Source organism: Ambystoma mexicanum, chromosome 5q, assembly GCF_040938575.1.
Source record: "Ambystoma mexicanum isolate Mex_15411 chromosome 5q, UKY_AmexF1_1, whole genome shotgun sequence".
Lineage (NCBI taxonomy): Eukaryota > Metazoa > Chordata > Amphibia > Caudata > Ambystomatidae > Ambystoma > Ambystoma mexicanum.
Window position 1 is genome coordinate 88,082,076 of NC_090933.1, and position 22,362 is coordinate 88,104,437.

The 22,362-nt window shown below is 44.5% G+C and overlaps 1 protein-coding gene and 1 long non-coding RNA gene across 3 annotated transcripts in view; one reads left to right on the top strand and one right to left on the bottom strand.

The window, feature by feature from the left end:
* Positions 1 to 22,362, bottom strand: part of LOC138497235 (uncharacterized) — a 270,252-nt gene that overhangs the window by 151,447 nt on the left and 96,443 nt on the right. The gene's annotated exons all lie outside the window — the stretch shown is intronic.
* The window catches only part of SCGN (secretagogin, EF-hand calcium binding protein), a 447,132-nt gene that overhangs the window by 74,920 nt on the left and 349,850 nt on the right, over positions 1 to 22,362 (top strand). For both annotated transcript variants that reach the window (XM_069620566.1, XM_069620565.1), the window contains one exon: positions 16,719 to 16,789. In XM_069620566.1, the coding sequence (XP_069476667.1) occupies positions 16,719 to 16,789 (71 nt within the window). The remainder of the gene's footprint in view (positions 1 to 16,718; positions 16,790 to 22,362) is intronic.

The following is a 22,362-nucleotide window of genomic DNA, read 5'->3' on the forward strand; positions in this document are numbered from 1 at the left end:
GCTTTCTAAGGATTCATTACGAGTAGGTTTATGAACTTTCCGATTTCTTGGAAACTTCATTGAAGGTGCTGCATACAGCACAAATATCCCATTCTGTGTTGTCCAATCCATGACACTCTTTCACTCGTCACTCCCTTATTATTTGTTGATTTTTCCATAACACCTCCAGACTTTTGGTCCAACCTCTTGCCTGATATAACAAATAATAAAGACACTTGTGAAATCAGAGCTTTCTCATGTCGCTTGTGTTATTGCTTGACCTTCTTATACTGCGCATTACTAACAAGCAATGGCAATGCCAACAATTTGGGCATTTGTGTAGGCATGGAAAGGTCCTCGCCAGGCACTGCCGCAGTGGTATTAACTGGCCATTGATGGTAGCAGGTGCAAAATGATGCAAATACCTTGGCATTTAATAGCAATGCCTGGCAAATGCCTTACACTTATACACAAGCCAAAATTATTGGCATTGCCAATGCTTGTTTTTAACAGGACTTCAGTGAAGGACAGACCTGATTTAGAAATGTTCATACCACCAGTAGCACATTTACTGCTTAAATCATGTCATTAACTCTCAGAAGACTGCTTTGAAAAACACCAGCAGGCACTTAGAGAGAACAGTTTGATGGTAAGGCTTGAATAAAGTGAGCTTAACGAGCTTCCATGAGGAGGTGTTTGGGCATGCAGGAACAGGAACTAAATGACCATAGGGATTAGCATGGTCATGGGCAGTCAATGGGCGGATAAATAACCAAACAACCCCTTCAAGCTTTGTGTCCTCCCTTATGTGCCATTTCTCAATATCTGTACTCTAATGCAATAGTTAAGGCTTATAGGTGACTCTGCCACCTAATAGCCCAAACTATGAAGGAAAACATCGGCCAGTTACCATACCTCCATATGTCGCTCCATTAGCCAAGTCCTTAGTTTCGAGGTGTACATCCACAGAGACAGGAAGTATTTCCAATTTTTCTTCAAAACCACATCCTCCCTTAACCAAAGGACATCCTACTTGTTTCCTGTTCTTTCGCAGGAGGGTGTGGGGCCTGTTGGTAAGTTTTCCCTTTTCCAATGTTTTCTTAGTTTATAAAGAGGAGGCGTGCTTTCCCAGGGACACTGCAGACTAGGATCTTGGTTAACTATTTCTGCACCTCTGGTAAATATGACTGCCTTCTCCCTACTGGCTCTAGCTCGATGTAGGTGTGTGGTTTTTGTCAGGGCGATGATCCCAGGATGTCTTCTGGTCCCTGAAGGCCTCTTCAGAGCACGGGCTCTCACATAGGTGAGTGCCCTAGGTAGGCATGTTGTACCTCCTCTGGATGCTGCTTGGGGGCACATGGATAGGTGATTAAACTTCTGCTCTCGCCCATTTTGTGAACAGTCTGGATGTAAGTGTGAGGTTTGTATTGTGCTCATTACATTATTTTTCCCTGGGATCCTGTGGGGCGAGGATCCCAAGATGATATCTGAAATCTGCCGATCTATGCTAGGTTTGGACCCGGACAGATGTTTGCCTTAGACAGGCCCATTATGCCTTCCAGGGACATTGGGAGAAACATTGGTAGGCGTTTAAAGGTACTAATAAAGTTTCAGTATGGCGAGTGCCAGGTTTCTTGGCAATCTGCAGCCGTGCCCCTAATTCTCTGATGTCTTGTTCATGTGCTTTAAGTCCGAGATGATTAGAGGGTAACCCGACTCGCTCATATGCCTTCTTACATAATAAAGTGTCTTATGTCGGTTCTATGTCATTTCATCGACATCTGTTTTCACGACGGGGGCTTTGCAGTGGAAGTTTTGCCAAAAAAACATTTCAAATATTTTTACAAATTATTTTTGGGGGGTTCCCCTCGCAACCCACATCATTTACCTATTTTCTTTATTTCCCAACCCCCCCAACCCTTAATATGCCCTTGACTCCCTCCTGCTTTATCCCCTATGCCCTGTACCATCTCCTGCACACCCTGCACAATAAAAGGCGAGCAGCACGTGCAGCTCCCAGACCGGCCCGTGTACTCATTTCATAATCGCCCTCCGAGCGCACATTCATTCACATTCACATTCATTCCGGCTGCTTGATCGGTACTAAGTAGAACAAGTATATTGTTATCCACAAGGACATTTTGCGAAGAGTTCCCTCTTGAGCCTGACCTGGACCCCCTACAACTAATGCTAGTGGAGTCCTACACACACTGTGTCTAACAAGATACACACGAGTAACACAGGATCCTGCCTCCATTGCTCCTCCACCTATTTCTCTTTCGTCCTGATGAAGGCCACCCAATCTTAAGCACACCTGATCTGCTGCCAGAGGCTGAAACACACGTGTCGACATTTCCCTCCACAGTGTCTTACGTCAACACTGTCACCACTAAGTTATTTAGATCAGCTAATGTTGAATACATTGTCTGGTTCCAAAAGATTATATGGGACCAACCTGTTTTTGTTCTGCATGACATGTATTGTCAATAATGTTCCTATTTTGTGTTCCACATGTGCATCTGTTAGCTAACTTGTTCAGATCACATGACTGTTATGTTCTGTTTCTTCCTGTGTAACTAGGATTATTAATATTCAGTTTATTAGGCTATTAGTTAAAAACAAAAGTCTCTGAGTCACTAGTGGTTGTGATCCGTTCGGGACGCCCTGATTAATTGTGTACATTGCTACTTGACTTACCTGGACAGATCAGGGAATTGCACAGGGGACCAGGGGGTGCTCGAAGGCGAGCATAGGAGCAAGGTTGCAAAACGTTTTGCTCAGTGGATTTTCTCAGATTGAAAATGTGCATAGCAACCAGTGAGGATGAGCAGGTTTGAAGCCATTTTATACACATATAGCCTCATTGCTTCATGACCTTGCATGGGGTGTTCAGCGTGCCATGCTCCCCGTGCCCAGTCTCGGAAAAAAAGATGAACTTAGAGTGAAAGAGAGAGTGAGAACTAAGAAGGAATAGGCGATGGGGAGTTAAATGAGGTGAGAGGGAGAGACAGAGAGCGAGAGAAAGAGAAGGGGAAGAGGTTGGGAAAAGAAAGCGCTAGACAGGAAATTCAGAGAGAACACGAAGACTGACCAATATTGAGTGATGCACATAGATAGTGGGAGAAATAAAAAATAATAAAGATAGCAGAGAGCACAGATTGAGAAAGGGAGACACATAGGCATAAACAAACGAGATCATTGCCTTCCTTTCAACAAGCCTTTCTTTTTTCCCATTGGATAGGGAAGGGATATCTGTCACTGTCCTCTCCTAAAATTAAACGGCTGATCCCTGCAGGCCCCATAATCAAATTGTCACATTCTTTGTCTGCCTGTGGCTTGCCTCTATGATATTGGGTCCCAGTACCATCTTGATATGATATGGTTGGTTATTTATAACGCGCTTAATACCCAGAGGTTTCTAAGCGGGGATCGAACCTGTGTTGCCTCTGTCCAATCCCCATCTTTATTAGACTAACAATTTGACCAGCGAGTAGGAGACTAGGACTTATCTTACTCCTCTGGACTGCATGTCCTGTCTCTCCATCTGTTCGCCCTCATACATTCATCTCCAGGCTCCATGACCCCTCGCCACCGCCTCTCATTATAACATTCTTTTCGGTTCCATGAGGTGTGCTTTTTCAACCCTTTTTTGGGCTTCTTGAAGATGTACCCACACAGTCCGACTTGCCCAGCCATTGGCATCATCTTAGAAGCCATCCCTGAGAAGTGTATCAGCAGACAGGGATCCCATTCCGAGCACAGTTTTCAACAGGAAGCTCCCATTGGTTTGTTCCATGGAGGAGATGTCCTAGCACAGCACCACCTTCTCTCTCTGGGAAATACATATGGTTCTAAGTGATCTGACCGCGGCTGATTTTGGTGCAGCCGGAATGTTCGCATGAGAAAGGTGCGAACCACCAAAAGTTTGCACCTTTATCATGCGAACACACGTACATACCACGTGAGCTGCAGGAGTTTCCCCCGCAACCTATACTGTAAAGTATAGTGAGCGGGGTGTTAATGGGGACGCCCCCACAATTTTTTTTTATTTTTTTACTTACCTGCAATGCTACCACCAAAGGTTCGAACTTTTGGTGTACAAACCTTTGGTGGTAGCATTTTTAGAACTTTTGGTCCTTGATACCATTTATTTAAGATATGCTTCTTGCTCCAGCCTGGGAGGGTGCCCATTCTTTTACCCCAGGCTGGGGAGGGACCACCTTGGAACCACTCCCTCCGTCCCAGACCAGCTTGCCATAAAGAGGCGCTGAGCAACGTGCAACATACAGGTGGTAACAATCTCGCAGGGGTTGGGCTACAAGCCCCAGCTCCCTGAATGCAATAAGGCACATTACACGGGATGTGTGTTTTGTTGCCATTTCAGGCAATTATATGAAAAACAACACAGACCTACATAAAATGCCATACTCATGACTGCCCTTCCCCTATAGGTCCCCTCTGCCTGGCTTCCACATTTCCTAATGAGTTTAAGTGATGACATCGAGGTTAGCAACCCCCTGACAAGATGGACCGTGGACAGATCTCATTCCCATATTCTCCCCGGGGTTCCCGTATTATGCCTGTGAACACTTACATTGCCACTTCCAAATACATTTCTATCACCTACTATCTGCAGCTGCAATCTGCCCCATTTATATTCAGTGCTGCATGAACAACAGTCACTGTCTATATACATTATTCTTGTTCCAGTACAGTCCCTCCTTCTACATGTTGCTGTTCTCTTTTAACATTGGCCCAACTGGAGCCCAAACCCGTGGCAGCCACTCGCAAGTGTAGCTGAGTCATGTGGGTTATTCCTTTTAGGGCAGGACTGAGCCTGGCATGAGAGAACTAAACCAGTATATTTACTTACCAAATGAAAGAAAGTGCCACTCTGCTCTCAATGTTCCCAGCGCAGGTAAATTGGCGCAGTAAAGCAGGATTTTTAAAGTCACACAAAGCATCTTATATATTGTTATAACTTAAAGAGTCAGAAACATCCTCGAACTAAGAACAATTCACAGATCTGAATAATAGAGAAATCAGAATTTTGATTTCTACATTTAAAAAAGAGTTTTAAAACCAATTTGTGTTGTTGGCTCCTGGACACCCGCCTAAACACAGAAACTACATCCAACTCAGGACACCACCTCTTCTATCCTCACCTCTGCTCCCAACTAGACCCCACTCCCTCATAGACTCTCCTATTCCCAACCCAATCCACTCTCTTTGCCTCACCTGCAAGCCCTCCCAAACCAGCCCCAACCCCACCCTCCCTACCCCTGCTGATCCTTAACTCTCCCCTTCTCCCACCTCCCCCGCCTCTCCCTATCAGTGTCACCAGCTCATCGTTCTATCCCTTTTGCTCCAAAATATACCGAGCACTCCCCCTGCCTCATCTTAGACAGATCTCCTCTGCTCCAACCCCTCCACCACCCTCCCAAGAACTCGTCCTTCAGGAACCCTCTTCCCCATCAGCCCTAGACCTCCCCCTGCATCCCTTTCCCCTTCCATCAACCCCCTTTGCTTCACTACCTCACACAGCTCTTCCCACACCAAACCCTCTCTTGGATTCCACCTAGAAGTTTGCATCCCCTGCCCCCACTCCCTCCCCCCTCTACTCCCATCCCTCCCCAACTCACCAAAACCTTCCCCACCCTACCTGCTCTCTTGCATCCTTGTTAACGCCAAATCTGTCGCCAAAAACAAACACATAATTTTCGACTATGGGCCTCATTAGGACTCCGGCGCTAAACCATGGTGCTATTAGCACCATGGTCCATGCCGGAGCCCGCCATGGCGGAATGGGGAATTACCACCCCGCTCCGAGGTTGGTGGGGCGGTAATTCCCCATGCCGCCCTGGCCCTTCCCCATTCCCATTTTTGCCCCATAGGGCTCAATGGGAATGGGGAAGGCGCTAATTACGGTACCGCAAATTGCGGTACCGTAATTAGCACCAAGGTCCCTTTGCGGGTCCCTACTTTAACAGCTGGTAAAACCAGCCGTTAAGGTTGGGTCCCGCAAAGGGACCTCGTAATTAGGCGCTAGGTGTTTAAATGTGCCGCAGCCTTTTACAGCACCGTTAAACACTTAGCGCCTGGGTCATAATGAGGCCCTATATCTCCATTGAAAACCCAGACATCCTCTTTATCACTGAAACCTGGTTCTCTGACGACTTCGAAAACATCGCACGAAAGGGTTTCCTTCTGATTACTCCATGATCATGCACAATAGATCCAGCAGAGCTGAAGGATTAGCCATTCTCTACAAACAACACCTCATAATCTTACGTTCTGAGAAACAACCCTGATACACTGACTGCAAATCATTGCTAGTGAAATTCTAACTCACACGCTCCTTCACCCACAGTTTGCTATTCCTTTACAGACTTCCTGGCTACAATAGAAACGTTGCAGACTCCCTTAGTGACTCACTTACAGCCATCCTCATACCGCACCACTCCCTCTAGCCCCATGACCCGTCCACTCATTGATAACATGGAAACCCTCAACATGACCCAATGGATATCAAACCCTACTCGCAGCCATACCCTCAATGATTTAGTCAGCTCTACTGACTTGATCACTACTCGGCCTCCCCGTACACTAATCTGGACAGAGAACTCCAACATTGTCTTCTCTCTCACGACCTCCACCCCATTGCTCACCCATCACCAGCCCCATCCTCTCCTCCCTGTAGCTCTTTGGAAAAGGGTCCTTACCCCAACATGGTGGATTCCCTCCTATGCTCCCTCCCAATCCTCGCTCTCCATGAAGATCTTTTCGACGGATGGCTCTCTAGTGCCCTCATCCCTCTCATCTCGACTAGATCTGCTTCCCAGAGAACAGGCACTGATTCCAAATGGTTCACTCCCTCTCTCAAATCCCTCCAAACCTGTAAGCACATGGCAGGCCAACCCCACCCCCCAGAACAGAGCGACTTATGTTAGACAGATCTAGGCCTATAGGATGGAAATTAGAAAAGACAAAATATCCTTCTATGGAAACCGAATAGCTAACTCCTGTAACCCTAGCAGGGAACCCCACAGGATAATTTCAGAATTCTAGCCTTCAAGCTGTTCCATACCCTTGCCCCCTATTCTCAAGCACTCTGCAATGCCGTGTCAGACCACTTTTACAATATTGTTATCTAAAGACACTGCTCCATCAACACCAAATTAGCCGCATTCATTCCCCGTCGCTGCTGTCTCACCCTGAATTCCTGAAACTACTATCCCAAAGCCACCCCTACAGCGCTCCTGGAGACCCCTGCCCCCTCTCTCTTAAAGAACATTCTATCCTCAACCTGTGCAAGCAGCGTCGCAAGATCCATAATTAACCATTCACTGACATCCGGCATTGTCGCTGCAGCATTCATCAAAACCTCCCCCATCAAGCCTTTACTTAAAAAAGCCCACCCTCAACCCCCTCCTTCCATCCAACTACTGGCCAATCTCAAACATCCATTTCATAGCTCTTAGACTGCACGGCATACACCCAGCTCTGCCACTGCACGGAATCCAGATCCCTAGTCGACCCAGCTCAGACTGATTTCAGACACCTCAGAGGAATGGAAGCTTCCTTCGTCTCCGTCTGGAATGAAATAAAAAGAACATCAGACTCAGAAGGCTGTGCTGCACTTATGCTCCTTGACCTTTCAGCTGCCTTTGACATTATCGACCACTCCATCCTCAAGGACAGACTCCACTCTCTAGGCATCAGGGATTCAGCCCAGTGGCATAGCACATTTGCCCCGCCCAAAGCTGCGAGCCATGCTGAGCCCCCTTCTTCACCCCCAGCTCGGCAACAAATCACGGGTCGCGCAACACTCTGTTCCGGCCTAGATTACCACACTTGTGAAATACGCACAAACGTGCTGCTGCAGGGTTATGCCGCACACTGCACTAGGAACACGACAAACATTTCTGTTTTAATGCATTATACATCACACACTTTCTGGGAATTGACTAAAAAGCCAGAACATTTGCAATTATTTTGTAGGGTAACAACAATCCAACAACAATCCACAATTCCAATACATGCAAGTCACCAACAGTGCACAGGAGCATTAATCCTTTAATTAATTGGATGCTTTGCTATTAAAATTGCCATGCCACAATGAAAACATGTCCAACTGGCTGCACAATGTAGACCAGTCTAGACATGTAACAACATATTACAGTAAAACATGCCAGGCCACATTTAGACATATCTAGACTGGTTGCACCAAAATGCCAGTCAAAGCCATAACACTTATCATGTTTTTTTTTTTATCACAGATGCCAGAAATCTATGCAATGCCACAGTAAGAAATGGCTAGACTGGCAGCACCCAAATTCAAGTCTAGCTAGGTAATTACACTTAGCAGGACTGCTTTATCAGAGATGTGCAGTTAAAAAAGTCAAACCAAACTAAGAAAGGACTAAGACCGGCTGCACCAAAATGCCTCTCTAGCCGCTAATACCACATTATGCCACATATCATGCCTGCTTGGCCTGGACATGGAGGACCATTATGATTTATCGCACAGCTGCCGCCCCACCCCCCACACATCGCCTCTTCCTCCGACCCCCTGCACTAACCCGCAAAATCAGCGCCTTGGCCGAGAACGACCTCGAAGTCCCTCTTTCTTGCCCCAATGCGTATGTGTGAGTCATCTTGCCTCATTGCCTCATAGGTAAGTACTGGCATGAGAAAGAGTGGGACTAGATAAATGAAGATTACAGGTAACTAAGCCAGGCATTATCTCCATGTCCATCTACCTCACCCCAGTACTTGTGCATGAGGTAAAGTACTGGGACGAGGAAGAATTGGGTTAGGTGTAATGAAGATTACCAATAAGTAATCAAGCCATTAAACACAAGCAGTGGCACAACACCATTGAGCTGACCAGGCTTCAGTCCTCCCCCCACCGAATCCCCACTTGACATTTTGGGCTACGTTGACTTGAACTGGCTGACCTACAGAGCCGGACATAACAGGACACAGATGTTAAATGGTGCCTTGTTTTTTTTTGTTAACAAGGGCCCATCAATTACTAACGTAAAGCATTTCACTGTTAGTGCCTGCATTCAAATGCATATTTTTTTAGGCAATTAAAATCGTGAGTTAGGTTTATTACTTGCATGCCAGGGGAGTGAGTGGAAGGGTAGAGAGGGGACAGTAGACTGCTCATTCTCAAAGCACTCTTCAAGTGGGTGCTTTCAGACTTAAAGGAGAGAGTTACTGATTGTAACATTGAAGCTGTGCTAGCATAGTCACATTAGAATGGGTAAAGAAGTCAGATGCCACAAACACAAATAAGTTTTCCCCTTCCCCACCACCCCTGAAGTTAGCACTTCTCCCAATATTTGAAGGGTGTTGCTGCCCTGAACACAAGCACACACACCCAGGCAGCCACTCATATATTTAAGTGTGCAGCCTTTCCTCATACATTGACACAGGCACACACAGGCAGCCCCCCATATATCATGCACTCACTCCTTCACACAAATTACATTATATACATATATACACACACACTCCCATACACGCAGAGGCATTTAAAGAAAATACATTTTCTTACCTTTAATCCGTTGGTCGAGGAAACAAGGCCTACCTCTCCCTGCAGCATCCACAAACGCTTGTTCCCGTCATCTGTAGAGGATCTGGAGGCCTACATGTCACGGGGTGGTGGGGAGCCCTATCACTTCAAAACAGAAAATCGTTTCTTTTTGTAGGATCGCTGCCTTCATAACAAAAGGATTTCTGTTATGCTGTAACAGAAAAAATTTCTTTATGAAGGCAGAGTGGCTTCAAAAAGAAACTATTTATTTATTGAAGTTCAAAGGGCACCCTGCCAAGACAAGGGGTGGTGGGGCCCCTGATACCCTAGTGATTCCACCCTAAGACAGATCTCTTCCTTCCTCTCCAACCGCTCACAAGTCATGCTCTTGCCTCCCTTCTCCACCACCTGCCCTGTCTCCAATGGGGTCCAACAGGACCTAACCTGCTACAACTACGCTGATCTCACTCAGATCATCTTCAAGATTCCCAAGACCCCGGCCTTCTCCCATCCTGACCTCTCCTCCCGCCTCTCTGAAATCGACCGCTGGATGACGGCCAACCACCTCCTCCTTAATCCTGACCAAACCAAAATAATGATCTGTGGTAAAATCTCACTCTTCCCCCAACCCATCCCCTGGCCACCAACCTTAGGACCCCAGCACGTAGCATCCAACTCAGTAAAAAAACTGGGATGCACCTTGGACTCGGATTTAACACTCTCTCACCACATGAAACCGTATCCAGAACTTGTCATTAACACCTCTGCATCCTCAGACTAATCTTCCATTATCTCTCCTAGCCTCACTGAGTCTCAGCAATCTTGGCTATCCCCTCCCGATTAGACTATGGCAATTTCCTCTATCTGATTGTTCCTGCCTATGAGCTCAGAAAGCTCCAGCGGATCCAAAACTCTGCAGCCAGACTCCTCCTTGCCCTCTCACCCAGAGAACACATGCTTCCTGCCCTTAGAGTGCTCCACTGCTTCCAATCAGCCGGCGAGAGACCTTCAAGGCCACGTCATTACACACTGCACCCTCCACAACACGGGCCCTGAATTCCTCCAACACAAGCTTACACAGTACCAATCCATCGGAAACCTTACATCTGGCTCTACACTCCTTCTTGTGATCCCCCTTTAATTCCACCAGAGCTGGATGATCCTCCTCCTCTGCCACTCAGCATCTGAAGCGATGAGAACTAACTTACCTTAAGGAAGGCCCTCAAAACCTTGTTATTCCTCCAGCGACCTGACAAATGTTGGGAAGGGGACACCATCTTCCCACACCCCCAAGTGCTTCAGGATAAGGCAAAGGCTGCCACAGGTATTGTAAAAGAGCAGGGGTTAGGTGGGTGCCCTTAGGACTTCTGCACAGTTACATTATTTGATGCTTTATAGGCGCAGCACAAATGCGAGAATAGCAGCCATCTTAGATGCTAGCAGCCATTTTGTGGCACAAAGTTTAAACATAGTGCTGTAGTCAGCACCCCAGGCCTAGGACGCGAACATGAGCAGGGGAATAGGCTGTATCCCAAGCACTGATGAGAAAGCCCAGAGCTACACAGATACATAAACCTTTCATTGTCCTAAAAATGTTACCAATCTTTGCGCCCTGGGAAGAATGTTTTCCCCTGCATGGCCCTGAGAGGAGGGCTGAGTGTCTGTGAACTCTACGAACCCATGAGAAGGAGGGCACGGCCCTCCAGCCCCCACCACTCCCAATCCTAAGTTATTGCACCCAAATGCCCTCATTTTTGGACCCCTGAATTTCAAGGTAGCAGCCAGCACCAGACCACTGACCATAAACCTCTTAGACCACCTCCGATTGACAAAAAGATCACAGAGCAGGATCTTCCTGCCCTCACTTCTAGGTCACGTGATTTGTGCTGCAAGGTGCAGGAAGGGATGATATTGTAGCCAGGAACGAGGGTGGAAGTCCTTGGATAGATGCCGGCCTGTGTGGGAGCGAGTGAAGTGTGAGTTAGTGTGCCCTCGGCTTTTCCCCCGGACCCCTATCTACCCTTGCCAGGTGCACTGTTACATAGATAGAGATGTTTTCTGCATTTGTAATACGATTGCTACTCGGCCAACCTCTGACCGATGCCGACTGCAACATCACCCACGTCGCAGAATATGGATGGACAGGGCTGGGACCAATGGCATGGCACCCCCTATGGAGCAGGTAACCTATGTGTAGGGTCGCACCAACCAACCAGCTGCGCGGGTTTCCACTGTATGTAATGATGTCACTGATGATGCTGTGTACCTTCATACTGCTCATGCAGGTTTTTTTCAAAACGTTCCATGGCAGCAGAGATCTGTGATGCCGCTTTTTCCTTTTGTATGAAAATAAAACGTTGTTATCATTGCAAGAGGTGTACTTTCCTAAACAATCTCTCACCATTTCACGCTTACCTTCATGACACAGTCAGTGCCTCCCTGATATTTTCCCCAGAGCGAGGTAAAGTATCCTCTCGGAGCAGACCTAACGATCTGATCACATGGCTACACAAAAAGAAAAGCTCTAACTGAGGCTCAAGGTACATATTTCCACACCAATTCGGTGGACACCAGCAGCAGGCACGGCCGCCCACCCACAGGCATCTGCCTCCATACATGAGACTGAAACACAAAGCACAATGAGTTAATAGGTGCACACCAAAGATATAATTGTTCTTTTTAGATAAAGCGACAAGTCCAGACAAGCTGGTATTAATTAATTAGAGGTGTAAGGGAGGAAAAGAAGGCCTTTGCACAAGGCCCCATTATTCATAAGAAAGAGAAAAAGAGGATCCAAACATAGGAACCCTCCCGTCGCTCGCACACTATCAAAAATCCACCATAATGGTGGTAAATAGATGTCAGTAGAGTTTTACCTTTGTCTGATTGTTTCAATGGATACTGTTACATATATGCAGTCAACAAAAACTGGGGGGGTTTGTTTAAAGTCTGCACTCAAACCAAAAAACTATAAAGTCCAATCACAGTTTCTGAAATGCCAAGAAATCATTTAAATATGAGTTCCAGTATTTCCCAAAAGTTCTTTAATATGGTGAACAGCCGACACGCGTTTCGACCACTGGTCGTTCTCAATGCGAGTAATTGTTCCTTTTGGTTGTGTAAACCTTTACAAGTTTGGGAAAAATGCTAGTTGTATTGTGCTCTGTATATCAGCTTAGTCATATTTCCTGCGTGTCCGATATGTCTTCCAATTACACAATGGTTAACAGAGATCTGTAGATTTCTGAAAAACACTCTCTTTTTGGAAGTCTACATTCTTACTACAATTTCTCCTGGCTCGGTAAAATTCTCCTGCTGGAATATTACAGATTGTGGACCTCTGGTGACTACTTTGTGCGTATAGTACGGAATTAACCTCAGTTGGCTTGCGATATGTTCTAGTCTGTATTGCACCTCCTTCTAAAAAAATATGTAAATCCAAGAAATCAATAGCATTCTTGCTTGCTGAACCAGTACAATTAATGCCAAAATTATTAGTATTTGCATGTTCCACAAACAAATCAAATGTTGTCAAAGTACCCTTCCACACAATCAAAACATCATCTATATAGCGTTTCCACGCAACACGATTTGTCTTAAAAGAATCATTATTGAAGATATGAGTTTCCTCATATTGTGACATGAATAAGTTTGCCAAAGAGTGGGCAAATTTGGCACCCATTGCCACCACTTTGGCTTGTACATAATACCGATCATTGAAAATGAATGCATTGTTGTCCAATGTAAATCTTAGAAAACTTTTGAGCATCTGTACATGTTGTAAATATGATGCAGAGGCATTTTTAAAGACAAAATCTATAGTTTGAATCACCAGGTAGTGGTCTATACTAGTGTATAATGCCGAAACATCTAGAGTGGCCAGCAAATAATCTGATTCCCATTTTAGTGTCTTGAAAAATTGCAGTACACGTGTGCTATCTTTTATATATGATTGCATCTTGAGATATTGAGAGAAACCCTCAGTTACCCATCCTATACCACTCATTATTGGTCTTACTGATGGAAAAGTGTCATAGGGTTTATGTATCTTCAGTAAGAAATATATGGTGGGTACTGTGGGGTCTGTGTTAGTCAAAAAGGCCTTTTCGTCTTCTTCGTCTTCACTTAAAAACCCTTTATCATACCGCATCTGAACAAGAGTGAGTGAGTCTTCAACAAATTTCTTAGTAGGATTCGTTTTTAGGGGGATATAGCATTGCGGTGTATTCAGATGTATCATAGCCATAGGGATGTAATCTTTAGTGTTCATAATCACAATGTTGCCCCCTTTGTCAGCCTCTTTAATTGTGATAGATTTGTCTTTAGCTAAATTTTCTAAAGCTTGTAATTCGTTAGCTGTAAGATTCAATCTACATTTCTTCCATTTATTCGGATTACTGTCCAAGTAATTATGAATGTCTTTTGTGATTGCTTTGTGAAAGGTTTCTATGACATTATCTGTTCCCAACTGTGGTGTAAATTTGGATCTCGTCTTAAGTTCTTTTATTGGCAAATGTCTTGATCTCACATTTAATCTTTGCATATGGTATCCAAATCTGTGGCTGTTTCTTGATTGAGTGATGTTAGTGTTTCGATATTAGTCACACCTGAAATAGAATATGTGCTAAGTGGGTTTAGGTTGATCTTAGGCTTGAAAGTCTGACCTTGAGTAGAGAAAAATGTCTTCAATTTAAGTTTCCTCAGAAATTTATATAAGTCAATTTTGAAAGTTGACATAATTGGTACCCACGCTTGGTGCAAAAGAAAAACGTTTATTGAGCACAGCGATTTCTGCATTCGTTAAGTAATCAGACAATGGGTAGCCACAAGTTTTGGGCTTTTGATGTGTGAGGGAAGGCACCTAATTGAGTGGAAGCGAGCTGACTGCTAGAGTGATGTTGTGCAACAATTGGAGTTGCACCCATTGTCTGATTACTTAACGACGCAGACAATTGCAGTTCATACTAGGCTTCTGATGAAGAGGGATCACCCTTGAAAGGCGTCAAGCCTCAACCCATCGAACTTGAAAAATATGTGTTTGCTTATTTACACATGCTATGTGTGATTCAAATTCTCGTGCATTTTATGAAATGTATGCCTCCTGAAGTTCTGATTTTGACAATCCATATATGTAACAGTATCCATTGAAACAATCAGACAAAGGTAAAACTCTACTGACATCTATTTACCACCATTATGGTGGATTGTTGATAGTGTGCGAGGGACGGGAGGGTTCCCATGTTTGGATCCTCTTTTTCTCTTTCTTATAAAACACAAAGCACAACAACTCTGCCATTGGACTACAGCTACGTCCTAAGACAAAATGACAAAATATTTGTTCTAGCTGGACACATAACATAGGCAGCTGAACGCCGAACACGGAGGAGCACAGACTCCAAGGCCCAACAGGAGCCACTGTATACACAGGACAAACCCTACCTACCCAACCAGAACCCCACAGGGGGCGCCGGACCGCACTTCATAGCCTTGAGAAGGGCCTATGGGTTGAAACACGTGTCGGCTGACCACATGGGGTCATAAGAACCCCGACTGTACCTATAAAGGGCGTTTACAACCTAACCTAACAATCTAACAAAACCAAATAAACAAACCCTTTCACAATCAAGCACAAAACGTAAAAGCTGTGTGGAAAATATATTTCTTGGACTTAACAGATGCAAGGTATACAGGTTTCCCCTCCTTTTCTCTACCCAACAAACGAGGTGTGGGCTGCACTTCAACACTAACCTGTGATCTTGCCGCAAAAACTAACCAAACAGACCTTCAACACTAGAGCTCAGCAAGGTCGGTTCCACTCTAGAGCTCACGTTCTCCCATATTGGACACATAACAAGTCTCTCCTACTCGCGCACTCTCCTGACCACCCCTCAGGACCTATCCACTTGCCTGATCATCATGGGTAGCTTACTGGGGCTCGGCCATCCCACACAAATCCCTACTTTGGCCAAACGCACACACGCATTCTTATCCTTCTGACAATTTTCCCATATCTTGGACTTCGGTCCCCCGAGGTCGATACCCCCCACAAGCGCCTTTCGGCCATACCACTGAGGCGTTATATAAATGATAAACTACCACTACTACTACTTAATGTATATTTTGCTTTAGCAGCCAGGTGTTTTTTTGTTGTTGAGCCACCGGCTATCCCGGTCTCTGCTGTTATTTTTTGTAGGCTACCATTTTGCTCACTGGAGCACAGTTTAGTGGAATCTTTCTGTACCACGATGGAGGCCTCCATCGACAGGTGATGCATCCACAGTGGATTAACTAGCAGGATAGCTGTGGGCGAACCGTGACACAAACATTAAAACTGCATTTGGTCTCAGACAGCGAACAGAAAGGTAACTTCATTATAAAACCTGTGGTACAGTTACTGATACCCAATATCCCAGGACGGGCAAGGAAGGCAGTCTTCACCAGTGACTTGTGGGATGCACTTTTTAATTTCATTAATTTAAACCCTGCTTGCCACGTTTTCATGCTGAGTAGTCATGTGGTTGGTCTCAATACTGGATAGACAAGTATTCGTTTAATCATAACCATCTCTCCTGTGCACACTAACTTCTTTGGCCAATCCTGTGCCCCTCTGTGCTGCAGGGTCCTCTATGCCCTGTGTTCTGCCCTATCCCCTTTCTTTCTGTATCAGTGCTTAAACACTCTTTCACCAAGCGTCGGCGCACCAAACCCAGATGCCCTAGGGCTTGGTGCGCCACATAAACAAATAAATAAATAAATAAACAAACAAACAGAGAAAAGGCTTTCTCTATACAAAAGCCAAATCCACTGACTTTGTCAACGCTTTTGTTTTTAAATAATGACCAGAGGCGCAAGATCATACTCATTTCAAGGTTAACCCCTGTGTTAAGCGAAACCCGGCATAAAGAGAAGCGTGACAAACCCGTTTATACCTGAAAAGGAAAGACTATTATTATGAATGGCCTTCATGTCAGGGATGCAACACGCCAACATGCATTTCGTGACATAAAAGAATATGCAAGGAAATGCAGAAATGGAAAACATAAAGTTGATGTATACCATAGACTTCAGGGTCTCTATTTTGCACCATATATTGCGAGCTGGCAAAGGAGCAAGTAAACAAGTCATCACGTCTTTGCTGTGGCTGTTGGAATGCAATCGGTTTAATGTTTGGGAACACTTTTATGTCTTCGTTTAGATAACGGTTACATCGAAGGAAAGGAGCTGGACGATTTCTTTGCTCACCTGCTGAAGAAGCTTGGAACCTCCGTGAGTACAATGTGAACAACTGAGTCCTGATTGTCGCTGTTTTGGTGCTGCCAAACCTGCCCACATATCAGCTTTCCGTATATAATCCAGAAATCCCACAAGGGCCAAGGCTACACAACTATGGGGTGTTTTACATGTGCATCCAACAACATCGTTCTCTTGATTATGTGCACAAAATGCCCCGGGTGGGGCTATTGTTTGGGGACACTGGTCAGTCTCTACATTAAGGCATGGACCTCCACGGTTAAGAGTGTCCAGCTATTCTCCCTTCACACACACACACACACTCTCCCTCTATATGTATATGTCTCTCTCTTCCACACTGGGGGTGATCATTTTAAAGGATAGCTTATGCTAAAGATACTAGCCGTAGCTCTAAAGGTTTGGGTCTATTTGACCTTAAACATTTGACCTAATCACATTTGATTTAATTTATTTGACCTTTTTTTCCCTGTCTAAAATGCTGGGGAGACCGCCTGCAACCCACCCACTTCAACTCAACCTAATCTATACCCTTACACACACCCATATATATATTTAATTAAATGTAACCAAAAAAAAGGTTTAAAAAATAGGTCAAATGTTTTAGGTCAAATGTTTTTAGGTCAATTATTCTAATACCTGTATAAGCATACACTTGTGTAGAACTCTGGTGAGGTAAACCTCTAGCAATGGTACAGAATACTCCCCAAAACAACCAACAATGGTTCGCTCGTAGTTCTTTTCATCGTCCTGTATGCATTTGTTTGCATTCAGTCAATTCATGGTGGATGTACTCCAAAGACTAGAATGTGTAGCCTATGTTGCCTAGAACGGTTCAGGTTCAGTCCTCCATCCTGCATAGACCCACACACAGAAGCAGGCTTCAAAACAACGCATCCCTCATTGTATGCAACTGAAGTCATGCAATGCCCTCCCCTTATTACATTAATGTTACTTACTGTCGGGGCCAACAAACATCGGCTCATGGTGGGCTGTGACCCCTGGCAATAGAAATGACGGAAATGGCAAACATTTTTCAGCGCAAGGTACTCTGTATCCCTCTCCTAATATAGGTGCCACCCCTCAAACCCCTCTTTAAGAACCTTGAATCTCATATGAATATCACAATATAGCAAGCACTGGCAGAGCAAATGGTGTTAGCTTTTATGTAGGCACTGGATAGGCTTTTACTGTGGGGGTCTGGGAAAGGAGTTCATTTGGAGGTGTCAAGAGAAGAGCCCTCAGAGGCTGGATGACGCTATGATGGTTTTAAAACGTGATTGTTCTCTGGATATAGGAAAAATGTGTTTGAGTTTTCGAACAGAGCGAAAAAGATACATTTTTAAAGTTTAAAAATGGACGGAAAAGTATAATGGTAGTTGCTATCCTTGAAATAGAACACTCTGAAGGAGAGTGTATTGCCCATTTTTATGTACACAGGAAAGACACTTGCCAGGCACTGCCATAATGGTACATAGTCATAAGATGGCAACCGCTTGGAAATGGTGAGAGTGCCTGGGCATATGATGTCAGTGCCTGGAAAAGTCCTATAAAAGAAGCAAAACTGTTAGCGTTGGCATTGTTTGCTTTTACCACAAAGAATAGATTTATGGACACAAATATTGCTTGAAAATGAATTGATTGGCTAAAGGGACACAAGGCCAATACAGTTTGTATCACTCTAGGATCTGATTTACAATGGTAATTCAACAATTACCTTTCAGGAGACAGCTCAGAAATAATAATGGCTGCCTTATAAAAGGAAAATATGTGAAATGCAGATTGACTTCCCCTCTCTTTTAGTCCTGTATGAATCATAGACAAGGGTAAAGGTGAACCTATACTCTTTGTTTGTAAGGTCTAAGCCTTGTTGGGAAAAATTGCACAGGGGCTGCAACGTTTTACGAAATATCTATCTCTTTAATAATCATAAAAATACCTTAAAAACTTTACAAACATAATTGATTGTCAGTCATACCATTCAATCATCAACATCTATTCTAACAGGGGAATACGAAAGCTTACAAAAGACTTGTTGCATAACAATTAATCTGAATATGCATTCAGGACATAGGAAAAAGACATTAGATTTTCCCTCTAACAGTCGACATATGTTTCGGCCCGTTGTCGTGTACCACTTATGTCAACTGTGGTCACGGAAATGAATGTGGGGCCATCTTCAGGACAACGATTATTTTTAGAAGAGCAATCTTGTTCCCCATTGACACTCAAGCACATCTGTAATCCATAAACTGTGGTTTAGAATATTGAGCTTGGTCAGACATTCGGGTATGGCATGTAATGAACATCCCTTGTCCTCGTTCAGGTAAGTAACTTCTGTTTGTATATCTTTGAAACCAGCATCAAATTGACTGAAATCGGCCGGGGGCCTATCAATGGCATCACATGGACCTATGTTCCAATGACTGATGTTATGCCTTGATCTGTGCCGTTCGTGCACTGAGAAAACACTGTGTGTTTTCAAGCCGGCGAGGACTCCTTATAAAAGCCCATAGTAAGAGGTTACTTCATGATAAAGCTAGCTCAAAGAGATGCCACAAGAATATATTTTGGGGAGGTATGGGCAGGTAGTGAGTGGGAATGGTCATAGTGATAAGTAGGGCCACGGGTGGTCAATTATTTTGTAAAACACCAAACAACTCCCAAGGACGTGGCCCCCTCCTCACATCCCGTCTTGCGCCTACCTATAGTCCTATTCCAATTTCTAGGAGGCACTAAAGCACCACCCAAAAGAAAAAACTAAAAAGCATTGTATTGTAGATCTCAGTTATATATACACACTCGGAAGTCACACAGAAAAATCAGCTATGGGCCTACATGTCAAATAACACAGTATTGCTTGATTTAAATATGAAATGTTGACTTTTTTAAACATTTGCTCCAAAAACCAAAAGCCCTATTTTTAGAGAGGATGTTTGGCTGGTCAACTAGGAGGTGGGGAGTCTGTTTCTCCCGGTGAAGTGCTCAGTAAGTGATTGAATTATGTGATATGTGTAGTTATTTATATTTCATCAATACATGGCGCACCATACCTGCCTTCCCCAGGCAACTTGCCTCAACGCTGACAAGCACTCAGTCCATTGAAAAGCTACACACGCTTAGTATCCATGCCTACAGTACATGTTATGGTCCTTGTGTGCCCATTCCCATGTGAGTGATGCAGACCAGAATCAGCAGATATGCTATAGAAATTAGCATATCAAAAATCAAAAGCATAATTTCCTGGTAAATCCTCCTAGACAACAGCTTAGAGAAGGTCCATCTTCTACCCACATGTGCATTATGTTATTTTAATCCGAATAAGATATATTATGACCTTCTCTTTGCTACACTGTTTGAGTATATTCTTTCATCCAACTATGGAGGAATACTGATTATTTTTGGAGAACATTTTCAGAAAATATCGGCACTCACCTGTTTCTTTAGGAGTTTTTAGACCTTAATCTCTATACACTCCCATCAATAGCCCGTTTAACTACACCCAGAAGACCCATATGAATTTAAATGTAGGCCACCCGATGATTTGATGTAATCCTATAGAGCAGAGAGACTTGATATTGCAACTTTTGCAAACTCTTAAAGTCAAGTCCTGTTTTCAGTGAAATATCCTAGTGTAAGGGAGGCATGGTATCAAAAGTATAACAGGCACGATCTGCAAGTTCAAAACCTTTATTAAAGTTTTCAATGGGGTTGGAAAACTCCTATCTTGCTCTACAACTAAGATGGGAGTATTCTTGACCAATAAAGTAAACACAATTCTAGTCAGTCTTTGTCAAATCAAAATGGCCTAGATCTCTCATACAAAAAGTGTGTAAAGGGGCATATATATGCACAGGAAAATCGGTGTTATAACACAAAGGATTAAAGTGGCCTTGTCAGCTCTCCTCCCCATGTTGGAGAGCACGGAGTGAGGCGGCCCCCGTAGACAGGATGTCACACTCTGGCAGTTCAAAACATGGATCGAGTCCCGCCTGGCCTTTCAAGTTAAAGTCACTTATTCCAGCGTTCCAAAAGTTCTTTCACAGTACAACCAAAAAGTTCACCTCGGTCTCCCTCCATCGGGCTCCGACCTCTCAATCGCAATTTAATGTAGGCCTCCCTCAGTCAGGCCTGGACCTCTTTCAACAAAAAGTACATGATTCAACGTAGGTCTCTCTCAGCTGACCACGGACCTCGCAATCGTAGGAGTTGTAGGGGTTCCCTTCCCCAAGCTTCAATCACACTCTCTGGGCTCCCCTCATTCGGGCTGAAGCCTCTCTTCACCTTGCTTTCACTGTCAAGTGTTTCGAATGTGCAAGGATTTCTCCAAGTACCTCAGCATGACTACTTCGACTTTTGCTTACGTATCACCCTTCCCTTTTACACAAAGCATCTTGGTTCATGTAGTTGCAAACACAGCCAAAGTTCAAAGACAACCGTTTGATCCAGGTTTTCCTTCTGCCAGGAACAAACTTAATAGTTTCACGATTCAAAGTTAATTTCTTATATCTGGTTTCTTTCATTCAATTCTTGGCGCTTCACAAAATACCTGAAATATTTTGCGGAGAATTTCGAGTGGGCAATCTCCTTTCCCCAGGCCATTCCTCTACTCTGTATCTTTCTGTTTAAAGTTCAATAAGGCTTTAACTCTCACACGGGTCCCCCTCAGCCAGGCTTGGACCCCTCTGGTTTGATTCTGGTTTGATATGATATGATATGGCATGTATAGTGCGCCTACAAGTGTTTCAAGGCGTTTGGCAAAAATAATTGTCTCTGGACTTCAAGTGCAGAATGCAACAGTCTTTTTTGTTCCAACTTCGCTGGCTACCCCTAAATGGCATCCAGGCGGTTTTGGGAGCTGCAGAGGATCTTAATGGGATGCTTTCTTGCGGTCGTGGTCTTTCCACCTGCTCCTCAAAAGCCTGGGTCTTTCTGTCTCACCCAGGGGAGGAGCTCTGGTTTGGGCACTGCTAGGCAACCCAAGCTGTCCCTGGTTTGGCTCCCTGGAGTCAGAGTTCCCTCGCCATACTGCAGCCTCCCCTTTACTCACAGGCCCAGTAGTTTGGCAGTCCTCCTTACTCCATGCCTTCTAGGTCTCTCCAGCTGCAGTCCTTCTCTCGTGGCTTCTGTACTTCCGTCAGCATCCCCGGTTCACTTTGAGGTGGCCTGTGTGCTCTGCCTTTTATACTGACTGGGAGGCTTAACAGGTTTCAGGTCGAAATGATTGTAGAGGGAGTTCTGACCTTGCCTGGTCTCATTATCGGGACATTGCCATAGAGTTGATATGGTTTATTTGTATACCTTCCCTTGTGTAATCTTCATTACTCCTGTTTGGCTCTTATTCTTCGTCCCAGTCCTTGAAGGATAGAATGAATGTAAGGAATTCTGGGAAATGTAGTGTTTAGCAGATTTTGAAAAGAGGTCAGTTGAATAATTGTCAGGAGATCCGTCCATAAGAAATAGGGATTTATGGGGTTTATAGTGTCCCTCAGAAGGAGAGGGAAAGTTATTGTAAGAAAGAGGGGAATAAATGTGTCATTGCGGATAAATGGATTTTGGTTTCCCATTAGGATTTTGCCTCCTTCTCTTTA